General features: G+C 54.6%; 1 protein-coding gene across 1 annotated transcript; it reads right to left on the bottom strand.

Annotated features, from left to right (window-relative positions):
- Positions 1–5,186: 5,186 nt before the first annotated feature.
- Positions 5,187–16,906, bottom strand: LOC121441926 (ephrin-B1). Its single transcript, XM_041643325.1, has 5 exons — positions 15,977–16,906; positions 7,583–7,860; positions 6,573–6,665; positions 6,274–6,399; positions 5,187–6,045 (listed from the first exon to the last, which is right to left on the bottom strand). Exons 1-5 carry the CDS (start codon positions 16,102–16,104, stop codon positions 5,633–5,635), a joined length of 1,038 nt encoding a protein of 345 aa, XP_041499259.1. The 5' UTR covers positions 16,105–16,906; the 3' UTR covers positions 5,187–5,632.
- Positions 16,907–17,133: the final 227 nt, after the last annotated feature.

Here is a 17,133-nt window from a genome sequence, read left to right as displayed (position 1 = left end):
TTTGCATGTGAAAGCATGTTACGGCCATGGCTATTAGTGTGTGCAGGGGGACCGAAGACAGGGCAGGGACAGCAAACTGTCAGGCTGGCCAGAAAGGCCCAGGCGGCCTGGTAGGGGGATGGAGGGAGCCTGCCCTGAGGTGTGCCCCCGGAGGTGGGACCGTAGTGCTCAGCATCCTGGAAGCGGGAGGCCGCGGGAGCTTTAAGCCTCTGCTTAGCCTGGGATTGCCCAATTCAGAGTCCGCCACAAACCAGTGGGTCGAAGGCCCTTACAGATGTTGTCAAGCTGTTATGCTGATGAATGGCTTCGGAGCTGTGTGAGGTGCCCCAGAAGAGCAGCCCCCAGGGAGAAAAGCACGCCATTAGTGCGCTTTTTAAGTCAGCTTTGAACCGGCCTTAAATCTCCCAGGGCCACATTTCCCTCAGCTGTTTTGGTAATCACCTTGAACAAACTTATTCAGTTTGTCAATATAAACATTACACATACGTAGATGTGGTTGGCTCAACCCCCTGCAGCCCCTTGAAGCGAACACCTGCCCCCTCTCTCTGCTCTCCTCCTCCTTCCCCTCCCATCGGCCTCTGTCTCTGCCTATCTCCAACAGAAGAAGGGGGCGCCTGTGTGTCATAGTCTTCTAGTCTCCGGGCCTCAGTTTCTTCATGAGAGGTTCAGTCTAGAAAGGGGGTGACAGGAAAATGCGAAAATTCAGCCAACGTGGTCTCCCCTTGTTTCTCCTGGGCCTGGAGTTGTCACATAAGCCCTTTCCCTAGGGATCTGGACAAAATATGGGAAATTCCTCAGAAGCCAGCTCGCCCCCATCACCTTTTGCCATGTGGCTGCTGGTAATGGCAGGCTGGGCAGTTCCTTCCTATAGGCTACAGAAGCACTGGGGTGGGCGGTGCGATGCTGGATGAAGCAGACTAGGATGAGAGCAGCCGCAGAACATCCTAGGAACCTTGCAAGAGGCCAGCCAGCCTTGGTCAGCTATGATGGAGGCAGCATGCACAGCACCCAGGTAAAGCAAAGGCTACACTACACTGCTCTCTGAAGAAGCTGCGGTGTGCTATGTAGTCAACATTTGATGGGGGCGGGGGGGGGGGGAATACATTCATGGATGAAAGGCTGACTTTAGAATCCTGGTCTTGAATCTGCCTATGTTCAATCTGCTCTCACATTCCCATCAGGCCAGTCACCAGGTAGGCTGAAATAATTAGCCAAACACTAAAAGACTTTTCTAGAACATGGGGCGCCTAGGATCAGAAATCTCACCTATGTTGTCTATCGCTGTAATTGTTTTAAGAAAATGAACAAATTTAATACTACCTCTACCTTATCAGATAGAAAAATGAATTCCCCCCACCCTTGCAAAAAAGGTAGAGGCCTGGTCAAAAGAGGAGTCATGGCAGAGCAGGGTCAGGTCCTCAGTTGTCCGGTGGTTCACAAGCCTGGAGTTCTTTCCCCTGGATAGAAGGGCCCCATGGCAAAGTCCTCTCACCTTCCCACAGACCTTCATAAATTCCTTCTTCCCCATAACCTCCAGCATTTCCTCTTCCCCTTTCCAGTGCCAGCTGAATAATCAACCACTGGAAACAGAACCTACAATTATTCTCTCCCCACTGCCCTTCGATCGCTCTCATTTGGGGCTCTGTGACCCCCTTCTCGGGTAGCTGCTGGTTTCCCCCTCAGCTGTTTCCCAAAGCGGGGAGCCAATGTTACAAGTGCCATTGTGGGCCCTGGTCCCCCTGATATGATGGCCAGCTGTACTGAAAACCAGCAGCAGATGGGCAAGGGCCGTCCTCAGGTTGACCGGGCTGGGGTGTCACTAGGATTGCGACAAGTCCAAGCAGAACAGGAGGCCAAGCAAAGAGGTGGGTGGGCTTGAGTTCTGAGAGTAATTGATGCCAGGTGGCCAGGGGGGCCACTTACTTAGCAGGGTCCAACCTAGGACAGCCCCAGGTGAGTCGCAACCCTCCTTTAATTGTTGGATCTACTTTTATGCCCCTGCTTAGGGGGTACCAGGTCATCCCCATCCCACAAACACCATGAATGCTTAAGCCTAGGACCTTAAGATTGGCTGGGGGTCAACAAGATCAAGGGAGCTTCGGCCTTCAAGTTCTACAAAGCTTATCCCTGTCAGGGGGAACCAAAGCCTGGGTAGCACCTGCTCAATTTGGTTTCATAGGTCACTTGGGTTCTGCTTGCGGAGGAAGCCAGGCAGCCCCACCTTCACCTGGGAAGCATCCTCTATGCCTGACTCACCCGGGAGCTCGGGCCCAGCTGGGACAGGAAGGAAAGTAGAGGGTGGGGCTGCTCTGGAGCATTCCCACTGGAAGAGCGCCCCTCCTGCTTCCAGCTAGCTAGGCCTGGTGCTTCCCTGACTGCACAAGAGGATGAGGCCCAAAAGCAAGACAAGAGGCAAATGGGGGCATGGGGGGTACTGGAGTCACAGGCCGCTTCACTCTCAGGGAGCTTCTATGTGTCCTTATGCCCCTCTTCACCAGGTGGACACCTCTGGGGGAGTTACAAGCACCTTGAAGGCTTTCAGTTCCCTCTGGAAAATACGAGGCAAATCATTTCCCTCCCTGCCACCTTCACAGAGCATCTCTGCAGCTCAGAGAGATGGACTATGTGAGCGATTTGACAAAAGTACCAGGTGGGATCCTGGTGGAGCCCACTATGCCATATGGTGTACTAAGGAGTACGAGCTACAGCATGCATAGCAGGAAACAAGCTTCCTGGGATTGGGTAGACTGCCCAGACTTCGCTTGGTCTTCTACTAAATTTTTCTTTATATCCCCACATCTTACTCCAGGATTGTAGTCTCCACCACCACCACCCCCGCCCCGCCCCACCCCAACATGACTGAGGCAAAAGCAGATTAGGGGACCACTAAAGCGCACTTTATTGGGGAAGTATAGGTAAGGCTCAACCCGACCTGAGGTCAGTCAGATGCTAATCTGTCCAGAGCTAGTCCTGGACAGAGACCCTCGGCCCAAGCTGGGCCCCACTCTGGGCAAGCACTCAAATAGCAGAGGCCTGATCTGATCCAAGCACTTCCTTTGGTTAATGAGAAACCAAAGAAACAGACTCTGCCCCAGCTGGCTCCAGCAGCACCCCAGGCTGGCCCAGCCCTATTCTAGCCCAGCCTCTTTTCTCTTCTCTCCCTTTTCTGTACGTTCCCCACTTCTCCGTGAGCTGGGTCTGTTTAGTGCCTGCTCCCCTAGGCTTCCTGCTCTGCATCCCTTCCTCACCCTCCTCTTCCTTCCTCCTCCTCTTCTCTATCACCTTCTTACCCATTTTTAGCTGGTGGGATCTCACTTGTCCTCCTCCCCTGATATCTGTCTTAGCCACTGCCAGAGGCAATCCCTTGATTTGGGCCTGCAGGAAGCTCTGGGCCCTGCCAGTCTGCACCTCCTGCCATAGGATGGAGCCAAACCCTCTTTAGGGCCCTCACTACACTCTGACCTGAACAAGTTGGTTCCTCATTGGCCTGTAGAAGGGAGCCCGAGCACTCAGGGTTGCTCTAGCTTCGGGGCCTTCACTTCCAGCCAGAAGCCATCAAGTATACCATGGTGGAGCCTCTGGTGTGGCTCCATTGTGAATGCAGGAAAAGGAGGAGGGTTCTGCCTGAGAGGCAGAATGGGCAGTCTGAAGTCACCCTAGTGCCCAGTGGGCCATCTTCTCATGCTGTTTCTCTCCAGCTCCAGGCATCCTGGGGCAGGACAGGGCTGGGCCTGCCAGCAGGTTCCACATTTAGTCCCAACCAGCTGATGGCAGTACCTGCAGACACACCCAGGTTCCCCATGGAAACACCCCCTCCCCATCAACCCTTTCTGGCGGAGCCTGGTGCCAGACTGGGCAGGTGCCTATGGCCTGTGCCACAGAGGTGACAGGATAGACAGGATGGATGGATGAATTCAGGCACCACGACAGTGGAACAAGGAGGCAGAGACACTCAGGAGGTGGAAAGTGGCAGGGAGAGCATGGGTGATTGAAGCAGCTAGCTTCTCAGGACAGCCAGCTGCCCTGCCTGCGGTTCGGCAAAGGCGATCTCTCGCACGCAAGTGCAGGCAAATGTACAGACACACTATCACACCTCATTCCCTGACAGTATGACACTAGTTCACACTCATTTCTCCATGTGGTTAATTTTTTTTTTAGTTCTCATTTTTTTTCTAAGAAAAAAGCAACAAGAAAATAATTCAGAGTTTATACAAAACATCTTTACATTATTTCTTCCAAAAAGACTAGTATTTACACAAATGGCAACAGAAACAAAAACAAAAATCCCTTCCGACTGCCACCTGGAAGGGGCTGGCTGTTTTGCTCCCTCTCCCACCTGGCACTGGGGTGGGCAGCTGGCCAGGAGGCAGTGTGGAGGTGGGTGGTGTAAGGCCCAGCTCCTTCCATGGCAGCCCTGGGAGTGCCTGCAAGGTGCGCTTGAGTGGCAGTCTGTTAGCAGCCAGGCTGGCAAGGAGCTGGGGTCAAAGTGCACTGCAGGCTGGCCCAGCCCCAAGCAGCCTCTTCCTCTTTCCAGGCCCCAGCTCAAAACTAGGGGGGTCGGTGGGAGCCAAACTGAGTGAGTGGGGTGTGTGTGTGTGCTTACTCGTACTACAGCCCAGAGAAGGAGCAAGCCACGTGGCCTTACACCCGCTTAGATCTCCTCCACCTTGGACCTCTGTTTCCCCACAGAACCAAAGATGCCAAAGGTGAGGAGAGAAGAGGGTGGTGGGGGGAAACTCCCAGCTCTGCAGGGCAAATAGCCACCTGGGCACCTCACCTCCCTCCACCCCCCATGAGGTCATCTGCCTGCAGCAGCTCTCCTGTTCCCCAGGCAACAGCCAATTAAGACATTAATTACCGTGAGAGTGAAGGAGGCAGGAGATGCCCAAGAATCCCACAAGGAAGGGATTTTTTTTTTTTTTTTGGTAGAAGGGTGGTAGTCACTACCCCACTGCTAGGAACAGCATTGTATTATGAGGGTCAGAAAAGGAGGGTGGGACACCTAGCCCAGCGGCTCTCCCCTCTTCCCTTACAGGCAGAACTAGCCCTGGCGTGCCCTCCCCCACTCCCCTGAAATACTGAGGAGTCTATAAAAGAATTGCCACCCTATGCCTCCTGACTGGCCACATCCTGCCCCAGGCCCTCTTCTGCTGGGTCAGGCCAGGCTCAGAGACCTAGGCAGGAGCTGCCTTGCACATTTTTCCATTTTTTTTCAAAAAACAGATGAAAATGAGTTGACAGCTAAAACAAATGAACACAAAAGCATTAAAACAGTGACGATAGTGGACAAGCAGTCCTGGGAATGGGGAAAGGGGATGAGGAGGGGGCAGGGCCAGGGGGCTGCCTCCCTGCCTGCAGTCCATCAGTGTCCAACCCTGCCCTCCAAGAAAGGGCGCCCCCACAGAGCCCAGAGGCCTGGCCAGAGGGGGAAGGCACAAGAGCATGGGGATTAGGGGCACAAGCACCCCCCTCCGAAGCCCAGAGGGCAGGAAAACTGGGGGATTATAAAAGCCAAGAAACTACAAAACTAAATACAAAGGTGGGCACAGCTGGCAAGGGGAGGGGCATGGGGGAGAAAAGAGAGGCCAGTCCAGGCCATGTGTCCTGTGGAGCCTGAGGCCACGCCGGGCCTTCAGACCTTGTAGTAGATGTTCGCCGGGCTCTGAGGTGGCATCTCCTGGACGATGTAGACAGGATGCCCGTAGTCCCCACTCACCTTCTCATAGTGGGGGCAGTAGTTGTTCTCTGTAGTCCGTAAGGGGATGATGATGTCGCTGGGCTCAGTGCCTGCTGTACCACTACCCCCCTTGGGGCTGGCTAGGGTACTGAGCGAGAGGGCAGCCGCCCGCTGCTGGGTATGCTTGCGATGGCGCTTGCGGAGCTTCAGGAGTAGGACTGTCAGGAAGATGATGATGAGCAGGAAGATGACACAGCCAGCGCCCACAGCTGCAAACAGCGCTACCTTGGAGTTAAAGAAGCTGTCGGAGTCTCCGCTGCCACCGCCACTTGCACCTGGGCCACTCTTCTCTTCCTGGTTCACAGTCTCTGAGGAAAGGGAAGGGAATAAGTTGTCAGCCAGCAGAAGATGATGCAGTCAACAGAAGGGCTGCAAACAATGCTGGAGCTGAAGAAACTCTCTGCGTCCCTGTGCCACCCATATTGACCAGAGATAGACGGCAAGTCTCGGGGAGGGGGAGGGCAGCAGGAACTTCACACACGAGACCGAGAGGGTGCACAAGCAATGCCCTCTGCAGAGTACCTATATATGCTTACCATGCTTGCCGTCAGAGTCACCGTGGGATCCCCGACCAGGGGCCTGCGTGGCTGTCTTGACAGTGTTGTCTGACTCCTTGCTTGGCCGACTGGTAGTCAGCTGCTCCGGTGTCACGGCATTTGGATCTGTGGGTGGAGAAGGTATATGAGGAGGACTGCCGGCATGGATGCCCTCAGGTACCTCGGGGGGTTAAGATCCACCTGAATATTAGACCTCTGCTCCTCTAGCCCGACCACTTCCCCACTACTCAACATGCCCCAACCAGCTGCCAATACCAAAGGCCTAACTGGGCACTCACCTTGCCCAACCTTCATAACGATCTTCATGGTGCGTGTACGGCACACACCTCCCTCCCGGTTCTCCAGCCCTTCCAGGCTCCCATTGGATGTTGCTGCAGGAAAAGACCAGAGAAATGAGAAACTGGAGTTTTCAGTGTATCTTGTTTTTCCCCCTTTTTTGACAGGATCATCAAGAGAGAGCCAGAGAGCCAAAAACAGCCACTGGGAGTGGATCATGGCAAACAGCTCTTACCTACTCACCCAAACCCTTCTACTTCCTTCCTAATAGGAAGTAACTCAGTCTTGCTAGGCCCATGAGCCCCTCTGCTAAGGTCATCACTCCTTGTGGGCAGGCCTAGATTCTGGGGGCAATACTAAGATGTGCCTTCTCATTGAGAGATGATGCCCAGACCAAAATAAATGGAACTGGTAGCGCTAGCAGGATTTTTTTCCTAGTTAGGAAGGAATCCTAGGTAAGTGTGAGGAGAGCAGGCTAGAGCCTCCATCTTATCCCATCAATTCCTTGTATGATATGAGGCAAGGTGTCAATGTACCTCTTTGTGGGGTCAGAGGAGGAGGGCACTGGCTAAAGACTGAGTCACATGCTAGTCATGTGACATGCTAGTCACATATTACCACTGAGCTACATCCTCAACCCTATTCACCTCTTGGGGCCCTAGCGCCACCCCCCCACAAAGGCAGAACAGCTGGCTGACCTCAAAGGATTCTGCCAGCTCTACCATTCCCAAGAAAGAAAGAGCAACACGGATAGAAGTCTTTTTCATGCTTGCCCTGGAGCTGAGGCGAGCTGCCGTGTGCTGACTGTTGGGGCTAGAATTCCGAGGCCAGGCTTCCAGGAGGGCATGCTAGTGTCTTCAAAGGGGATCAGATCAGGCAGCGTTGTAAACATACGCATGTGGCATCCCTGTCCCACTCAGAAGCTGCCACTACTACCCCATAGGCAAGGGGGCAGCAGGAAGGCAGAGCGAAGCCTAGTGAGAGACAGAGCGACAGGTGGGTAGGGACTTACACGTAATGTAGTAATCGTGAAACTTTTTGAACTCCAGGCCCATGTAGTTGGGGCTGAACTCCTGGAACTTAATGGTAAAGCGAATTTCCTGCTGTGGCTTGTTGCAAGTGACCAGTACATTGGGATCAAGCACAGTGCTGCAAGCAGCTGCCTGCTCTGGCCGCACCAGGTACAGCTTGTAGTACTCGTAGGGCCGCCCTGCTTCTGCTCGGGGGCAGATGATGTCCAGTTTGTCTCCAATCTTCGGGTAGATCACCAAGCCCTTCCCACTTAGGAACCTGCCCAAAAGAAAGAAAATGGTCAACCTCAAGGTTGGGATCTCTGGCTACCCCCAAAACCAGGGGTTATGAAAATGAAGGCCAGACCAGTCTTACTGGGTAGAGATATCAAATCAGCCTTCTGTTCTTCCTCTATCCTTAGGCTGGGGGTGGGGGTGGGGAGAAAGAACCACACTGCCAGCAGGGTGTGGAAGGGGTGGCCCATAGGCAAGGCTGCCAGGCTTTCAGTGCTTTGCAGGGTGGGGCAATGCCTGGCTAGGGGAGCCCTTTGTCCTAATGGGGCATTTCCGCAGGGGGGCTGACGTGGCCAAATGGGACAGGTACCAATGTGTCAGGCCCAGGCTCCCTGGAGGTGGTTCCCTGTTCCCCATACTTCCCAACACACTCACATTCCTTCAAAGGCCACTACTACTATTTACACACACACACACACACACACACACACACACACACACACACACGGCAGGGGGTAGGCAGGGGGGAGGCAGGGGGAAAGAGAGAGAGAGCAAGCCCACACATGTCTTAGCCACCACCCCCGCAGCTCCCAGCCAAAGGCTAGAGGAGCTCAACCTGCCTGGGACCTCCCCCCCACTACCACATCTTACTAATCTTGGGCATGATGGGGAGATAGGAACAAGCAATGAAGCCAGGATCTGATGGCCACCATCTCTGGTTAGGAGCAGCTCTATCATATCATTCTGATGATGCACCCCCATCCCAAGAGCCTAAATCCCCAAACTTGACCAGTTTCTCACTCAACATGACTAAGGGAAGTAAAAAAAAGAAGGGTACTTCTACCAAGGACAGCAGGTAGAAGACAGGATCGCCTACATACCTGTCATCTAACCTCTTCCTTCCACACTGCAGCTACTACAGATCCCAAGAGGAGATGACTAAATGCCTTGGACCAGGCTTCACTGTCTATCTGGAAAGCACAGTAAAGAAATGAAGCTCTGTTGGCCATTTCTCAGCTTGTTCAGGCAGAAGCCGGGAACAAAGAGAAAGAACACATGTTGGAACCAAATTCCAAAGCTAGGCGCTTAGTAGCTCCATAGTCTTGGGCGAGCTGCACAGTCTCTTTGAACTTGCTTCACTTATAAATGAGGGCCCCTCACTCCTAGGACTGGGGGTGGCTGAGAACCTAGAATGCAGTAGGTACTCAATAACATTGAATCCATCTCTGAAATAGTCCGCCAAGAAGCAGGAGATCAGATACCAACATTAAGTTCTGTGGTTTCTCGGGCAAGATCTAGGAAGAGAAGATACACCTTGACTCTCATGGACTTGATTATCTGGTTTGGTTCCAAAAAGTAAACAGCCTACACTCTAGCCATAGACAGCTCTAGGCTATCTGCAGGTTACATGTGAAGATGGTGCTTCACATACCCAGGGTGGGAGGCATCAAGAGACATCCCATCTGACCATAACACTGCAATGCTCTGAGATGGTTTCATACAAAGATCAGGAAGAAGGTGGGCACTAGGTAAATGATAAGACGTCAGTGCATAGCAACAGTGGACAGCAATGGCTGAGACAAAACCCAGGCCTGCTGATGACTCACTCAGCCCGCACAGGAAAGAGTGGAGAGCATCAAAAGAAGTGAAATAGTTATCTAGGGCTGGAAGAAATTCCTCAAGGGCCATGGCAAGCAGTGTGGGCTTCATCCCCTCGGTGACAGACACCCTAACAGAAAGGACAATGGAGGCTGAAAGGGATGCATACAAAGAAGAGTGTCGTTGGGGTGTTGGTGCAGAACCCCAGTTCACAGGTTCCTACAATGCGGTTCCGATTGGACACAGCGGAGACAAGTGTACTGAGCTCTGGGCAGATGTCCTCACATTGTCAAACATGTGCCCTTGTCCTGACACCTCACTAGGCAGGGAGGGGATTTGACTAAGTGGCTGAAGTAGATGGAAAAAATAAACCAAACCCTCCATGTCCTGTGATGTTCTACAAAGCTAAGAGGTTCCATCTTGATGTACAGGAGGGTCAGTGCCAGAATGGGACACTTCATCCTTTGGTCTCTACCTCTCCAGTTCTTCGGCGGACAGAGAGTAAGCAAACAGGACATGGAGGCCCAAGGAAACATTTGAGATGGAACACCCCATCATCCATGTGCCGTACGAAGCCCACAAGTTTCACCAAAGCCTCTACTTCTCAAGGCATTTTTTGCTTTCCTCTGGTTCTCCCCGGGTGGCAAGAACAGACCATTTTTAACATTTCAGAGCTCAAAGGAACCCTAGAGACCCAGCCTAGACTCTTAATATGAAGAAATAAACGATCAGAGAGATGTTCCCATTCAGGAAAGTTGCTGAAATCCCTAGGGCTCTAACAGGACTCAACGGTGTCTGATCCTTATACAGCTGCACTGCAGCACGACATGGAAGTGTAGCTATGCAGATGACACGGAGGCCAGCTCACTTCCTAACCACTGGGCCGCAGCTTTCTCACCAGAGAAATGTGTCCTCTCTAATACACTCTTTCACAGCTACCCACCCAGACTCCAGAGCCCCAGCATTCGGCAGGGCTTTTTAGCTACTTGGGGTTCTACTTTGAACCCAGACACATTGAGGAAACAGATGTCTGCTTGGTGGGGGGAGGGGAAGAAGAAAGGACTATTGCCCCCAACACCCCTCAGAGTGTCTCCAACCTCAGTGAACAGACTTCATAAATATTCATCAGCTCATTTACATAGCAGCCGGCAGAAGAAAACTCACCTTCTCCTAAAGTGTGGAAGGGAGAGGAATCTAATGAGGCCTGAATCCCTGACCCCATCCCACACTTTCTTAGCATCTTCCTCTAACTGGACAAATTTCACTTAGGCCCATGAGAAGTCCAAGACAGTACATGGGATCACAACGAGGGTTGAGTGAATAGCCAATGAAAGTGAAGCCCAGAGCCAGGCAGTGTTTGTGATACTTTATAGGGACACCCTACCTATCTTCCCCCTTTCTCACTGAGTGGGAAAAGAGGAAAAGGAACAGGCCCCTAACGTAAACTCTTTAGGTACCACCTTTCAGAAAGGACTGTCCCCCGCCCCCCCATCATCAAGCCAAGCTTTCCTGCCTGGGGCCACCCCCAGACAAAGCCCTTTTCTAAAAAATAAGGGGATTGACATGGCCCTGCAGGAAACCTAAAGCAGGTCACCATGGCAACCCGAGGCCTTTCCTGCCTAGTCTCTGATAGCCCTGGGACCCCAGGGAGCCACCCCAGGGAGTAAAAGGACTTTAGGAAGGCAGTTGGAACTACTTCAGCTCCAGTCCTGCGACTGCCCTCTCCCTAGCCCAAGTCTCTCCCTCATCCGATCTGATTGGAAATGCCGCTGAAAACTACGCAAATCCCGAGCTATGAAAATCCCACGGGCTCTGGGGACAGTAGCCTCCGAGGCCCTGAAATGATGAGACACTAACAGCCCTCACTAATAGCCTTCAGCTCAGATGCACTCGTCTCTACCTTCCTGTATGTCACCTATACTACAGGGGACGAGCTCGCAGCTGGGACCCTTCTGCCTAGAAAGCTATTCTTGCCCCACCAGGCCTGTCTTTCTTCCCTCAACCTCTTGCTTGGGCTCTCCCAGAGAGGTTTCAGTGGGAGCCCAGTTCTCAGTCCTGCAAGTCTAAATGCGGTAGGAGACTCCCGCCACAATTTTAGTTTGGTGACCCCACCACTACTAGGCCTGTTCTCACCCCAGGATAGTAATACTGATGAGGGACAGACCCCAAGCCAGAACTCAAGTCTGCTCTCATCCCAGCTAGGGTGGGGAGCCCCCAAATTAAAGGCTCCTCTTTCACTCCCCCTGCTCCACCCAGCCCCCGAGGCAGCAGGAGCAGGCCTGGCGTGTCCCAGCAGTGCCCGCCCAGGCGTGGGTGGGCAGGAACAGCAGCTGGGCCCTGGCACACACACAACTCTGTCGGAGGCAGGCAAGCCAGAGAGTCCTGGAGGAAGTCACTCTCCCCACCTACATGAACTATGCCCGCCTCTTTGTCCCACCTGATCAAAGCTGGTCCACTGGGGTTTAGTCTTCCCCCTGCCATGTTTTCCCCGCTCCCCGCCTCACCTCCCAGAGTTCCTAAGAGGAAGAGATTCCTGGCCCAGAGAGAAACCAAAGGAACTACTCAGAGCTGGGAGGGGCAGCGTGCTGGTTGGTGAGTTGGGCTAGGTCACCTGTGCAGGGTGCCCTCAGAGCTAAGCCTAGGGAAGGTAAATGAAGAGGCTGGAACACTACTTACCCTACAAGAGGCAGGGCCTGAGTTATACACAGAGCAGATGCAGGCCCGCCTGGGAGGTGAGAGGGGAGAGCCCAGGGGCAGTAGAGGTCTCTTTCCAACCCTGATTTGAATTCCTATTCCCTGCAGCAGGCCAGCCTGGAAAGAATGGCACTCGGCACAGCTCTCCCCGATTCAACAAGTCAGTTCCCCTTCCTGGGCATATGCCTCCTTCTCTGGAAAATGGGGCCAAGGCCGACTTCCCAGGGCTGTTGGGAGCACCCGATGAGATCATATGTGAGAGTACATTGTAAGAAGCAAGGTACTACCTGCCTATTACTTAGCATGCCAACCACAGTAGCGTTCAGAAGAAGCAAGGTGAAAATGCTCCCACCTCTGGCTTGCTGGCACCCTGACCCCAAACCACCACCACAGAAACATCCTAGGGAGAAGGGTCTTTCACAGTCTTAAAATGCAGCTGGCGCGCAGCCTCCACTTCAGATCCCCTTTTAACCACAGAGTGAGCTAGCGCTAGCCCTCAAACCTGGTATTCCCATGGCAACCAGCAGCCTTCTGGTTGGCCCACTGACCCCATACATAGATAGCCCTAACCCCAGAAAAGTGCTGCACTGATCCAGCAGTGCCCAGGGCCCAGCCATCCCCATGCACCCGAGCTGGTAAGGCAACGGAGAGCCCCAAGAGCCCAAGAGAAGAAAGGGAACCCCCAACTAAGGCCTCACCCCAGCTTCCTCATAGGCCCTTGCCTAGCTTCCCTGGGTGGGGTCAGGAGACAGGAAGTCTTAGGAACTGCTGGGTTCCCAGGCCTCTCACCTGTGGCCAATCAGACATAAACTAGAATACCTGACTATTCCGAGAAACTCTGGAAAGGAGTCCCTTGGGCTGGCCTCCCCAGGACTACGAGCTGGAACAGCTGTGAGGGGGCTGGGGCCACCACTTTAGCTTGGAGAAAGCAAGCAGGAGTTGGGGTCTGCAGCTGCCCCACCCATGCTGGATGGAGTCAAGGGTCCTGGATGCCAAACTGAGCTCCCTACCCCACCCCCATTGTGGGAAGGTTTGTAATGTGATCTCAAACACATTCCCAGTCCTTGGATGTGGGGGGACCTGAGTGGGGGGGGCAGTACAGGGTCAGAATGGGACCAAAAGACGGAACTGCAGCAGCTGGACTTGGCGGAGGACTCAAGTGTGAGGCTTACCGGCTGCCCCAAGTTCCCGAGGGGAAGCAGCTGGGGGAGGTGGCTTCCCTGAGACCTTTTAGGCCATGCCCCCAGGCCACGAACATACTTGCTCCAGTTTTCACCAAACCCCAGTGGAATCAAACCCATCTTCTCACCCTTTACTCTTGGGGCACATCTGCCAGGAGGGACCCAGGTGGCAGAAGCTCCCATCACCTAGGGACCACTACCCTGACAGTCCCTAGCAGCAGTTCAAGAGACAGATAGGCTGGGAGTCTTCAGCGGGCTCTTGCAGCTCCCCAGGGCCAGGGCTGCATGTGCCCTGCAACCTAGAAGCAGACCCTATCACTTCTTTATTTTGATTTTTTTTTCTCAAAGAGGAAGCAATTAAGCAGGGTTTATAGGCACTGCGAGATATTTAGAGGGAGGGGTGCCAGCTCCTGACAGGGCTGAGGAGAGGGACCAAAAAGCTAGGAGAGGAAGAGGGGAGGGATAAGAGAAAATGAGCCTGCGAGGGAAAGCACGGGCATGTGCGAGAAACAAAAGGACTTGAGAAAAAGAGGCAGAGAGTGACTAAGAGTGAGAGGGAGTGTGAGAAAGAGGGAGAGCAGGCGAGCCTAGCTGGAGAGGGAGGTGAGCTCCACTCTCACGGGGTGGAGAGGGCAACAATGCCGGCCTGAGAGGGCGAACTCAGGCAGGACCCAAGAAAGCAGAAGGACAGACAGCGTTTATGAGAAAAGCTGTGGCAGCCCAGGGGTTGGGTGCGGTGGCACAGACAGGCCCCCCGAGCCCAGGGCAGTGCCTGGGTCCTGTCCTCCTGCCCTGCACCTGGTGCCAACAAACGCGGATACAGACTGCATTCCAGACCCCTGAGCCTAGATGAAACGGAGGGGGGGGGGGGCACCACCAGGATCAGTCCAAAACTGTTCCCAGAAACTGTTCATTACAGGACACAATCCAGGCAGGTTCTACTGAGTCCAAAGTCAGTCCCATTCCCCACCCCAGGAAGCCTGGCCTCAGCTTGAGCTGGACAGGATGAGAGCAGAGGGGACACAACCTTCTCTAGCTGGTTAACTGCTCTGGAGCTCTAAAGGCAGAGAACACATAAAGAGGGATGCTCTGTAGATCTTGTTTCTCCCAGCAGCCCCAACTCTGCAGGAGAGCACCTCTCCAGCTGTGGAGTTGCACGGTATCTCAACCCAAGAGAGCAATTAGGTCACTCCCATGAGCCCCTAGGATGGGCTACCCTAGGGGGATTGCAATTCTCCTCGCTAAGGAGCATTTCCAGCCTCCACCCTTACAGAAAAGAACTGGGCACTTCACAAGCTCTCCCCATGGGCTTAATAGCCTAGAGGGGTCCCCAAAACCATTTGAGTCCCAGCAGTTAAGGCACAGTAACCAAAGTGGCTTCTAAGTAAGGTAGAAATCCTTGCCAGTCCCTTTCCTTGTAAGGAGGCAAAATCCTTCACCCTGACCCCCCTTTAGCCACCAACGGGTAATGGGACCCTATCTTAACCCAAAGAGAAAACAAGAAGCCCTCTTCTCTCACTTTTGGGGTGAGAGATACACCATCCCTGGGATTCAAAAGGCAAAGGCAGGCGAGAACCTAGGAAGTTAGCAGGGAGCCCACAAGAGTGGACAGGAGGAAATTCCAGAAACAGAAATATGGGAACATGGAAGGAACAGTCACCCCCCTCCCCCCAGTTTTCCACTAACTGTGTCGTCCACACACTCCCTGGACTTCCAGAAAACGGGCAGAGCAATTATGACCCTGAGTTCCAATCTGAGTCCTAGATGCCAAAAGAGAAAGGGTCCAGAGGTCACAACAGCCCAGAAACCACTGAGCCACCGCCCTGAAAGGTGTGTGTTGTTTAGAGATGGGAGGGGGCAGAGTTAGGAAGGGGAAGGAGAAGAAAGAAAAGGCCCTTCTTTATATCACTCCCCCCCCACCACTGGAGAAATCTAAGCAAGGCTCTCCAATCTTGAGGGGGGGGGTGACTAGAACCTGCCTGGACAGGAATCACGTTCCCCACCCACCTCCCTCGCTGGCTCCACTACCATTCTCAGCCCTGGCTGGCTCTCGAAGAAGCTCTGCTGCCTGGTTCAATTGGACCCCCGACGGGCACAGGATGGAGCCCCCTCCTCAAACAAACCCTCTTCCACTCCGCCCTTCTCCACCCGCCGCCTTTGTGAGCCGGGAAGCAGCGCCCGCCTTTCTACCTCCCCGGCAAAGAGAAATGGAGGAGGGGGGGGGTACTGCAAGAAGAGACGGCAAAGAGAAAGACGGGGAGACAAACAGGGAAGAAAGACAAATGAAAATGGGAGAAGCCAGAGAAGCGATACCCTGGAGTGGCTGTGAGTGAAAACCACCACGTTCCCAGGGGCCCCGGAGTGGGCTGCTTACTCGCCCCCACCCAGCTCTCTGGTGCGCTCTCGAGCGCCCAGACATCCTAATCTGCCTGGTGTGACCATCGCGACTCGATCTGGGACTTGAGGAAGCTAGGGCCAAACCGAAGGGTCACAACACAGTCAAGTGCTCCCACCCCACCCTTCTGCACCCTGCCCCGACTGCCCGCAAGAAAACATTAGGAAAGGCCAGACATAAAACAGGGCGCCGGACGGCCTATGGATACCCCCCCCCACGCACTTGGGGGTGCACGACCTCACCCCGAAGGAGTGCCTCCCACCCTCAGGGACCAGAGCCGATAAGTTACTCACTTAGGGTTAAGAGAGCTCCAGGACACGGGCTCCAGGTTCTTGGCCAGCGGCGTGGCCAGCCGGCACAGCGTTAGCACGACCATCGCCACAAGCCACTTGCTGAGCCAACGCTGCCCAGGCCGGGCCATTTTCCCGGGGGCAGGATGCACTTCAGGATCCCCTGGCGCCTCCTCAGTAAAGCTCGCCTCGCCTGCCCGTGCCGCGCAGCGCTCGGAGCCACTCAGGCGCCCATCCTCCGCAGCCGCCGGCCTTGAAGTACTCCCCTCCCGCCGGCCTCGGGGTCGCTCTCCTGCGCCCGGCTGGCCAGGAGGACTCACTGGGCAGACGTCCCCAACACGGACATGAGCTGCGGCCTCCGAGGACTCTCTCCCCTGGCCTCTCCGCCGCACGAGGCGCGACGGGGGCTCGCCGCCCCCGAGTGATCCCGCCGGATTCCGCTTGGCTCCCCCAGACTGTTTGAGACCTCGAGTCCTTTCCCCGACGGGGTCTCCCCGCAGAGCGCTCAGTGGTTGCCCCGATGCCTCGACGGTCCTGGGATTGTCGCCTCGGGGAAGAAGAGGGGGGATATCTCCCAATAACCCAAGCTCGGTCCCGAGGCTCCCGACGGAGTGAGTCCCCCTAGCACGGACTCCGTTCCTCCGGGCCACAGTGGGACTCCGCGCCGCGCGTCCCACGACAGCTTCTACTTTAGCACCGGCCCCTCTCAGTGTACTTAAAAGACTAGCACGACCCTGCTGAGCAAACCAGTCCCACCAATTTGCACCTCTGAAGCCTCGGCCGGGTAGCCCGGCAGCCCGGTCGCCAAGTCCTTAATCCCCGGCGATTGAGCCCGAGTGTCTGCAGCCAGTGCGAATCTCACACACCCCCCACTGCTGTCCAGCGCGCTTAGACTCCCTCCGCTGCCGCTGAGCTTTCTACTCCCCTGCTCAGGCGAGCACAAGGCCAACCCTGCTCCTTCGAACCAATAGAAAGCTCCGTGACGGGGTCCTTGCCCCATACCACGCCCACAGAGCAGGAAGGGGCGGGGCTTCGGGGAGCTCTTAAGGACGCTGCGCTCTCGATGGCATTAATCTCAATGTGCGGCTCTTGCGGTTATGCTAGTGCCCCGCTTAGTCTGGTTCCCAGGGCGTTCTTGGGAAGCTGGCGCTTTTCAAAAG

This window comes from Microtus oregoni, unplaced genomic scaffold (assembly GCF_018167655.1).
Source record: "Microtus oregoni isolate MIOR12 unplaced genomic scaffold, Mior012 000084F_ref0000050, whole genome shotgun sequence".
Taxonomy (NCBI): Eukaryota; Metazoa; Chordata; class Mammalia; order Rodentia; family Cricetidae; genus Microtus; species Microtus oregoni.
Note: the sequence above shows the minus strand (reverse complement) of the source record. Positions and strands in the feature narration are given on the sequence as shown.

Coding starts and splice junctions, on each gene's coding strand:
- LOC121441926 (XM_041643325.1), bottom strand. CDS start 16,104: ATGGCCCGGCCTGGGCAGCGTTGGCTCAGCAAGTGGCTTGTGGCGATG. Junction 7,861..15,976: donor TGGAGCTCTCTTAACCCTAA/GTGAGTAACTTA, acceptor TCTTTTGGGCAG/GTTCCTAAGTGGGAAGGGCT. Junction 6,046..6,273: donor TGACTCTGACGGCAAGCATG/GTAAGCATATAT, acceptor CCCTTTCCTCAG/AGACTGTGAACCAGGAAGAG.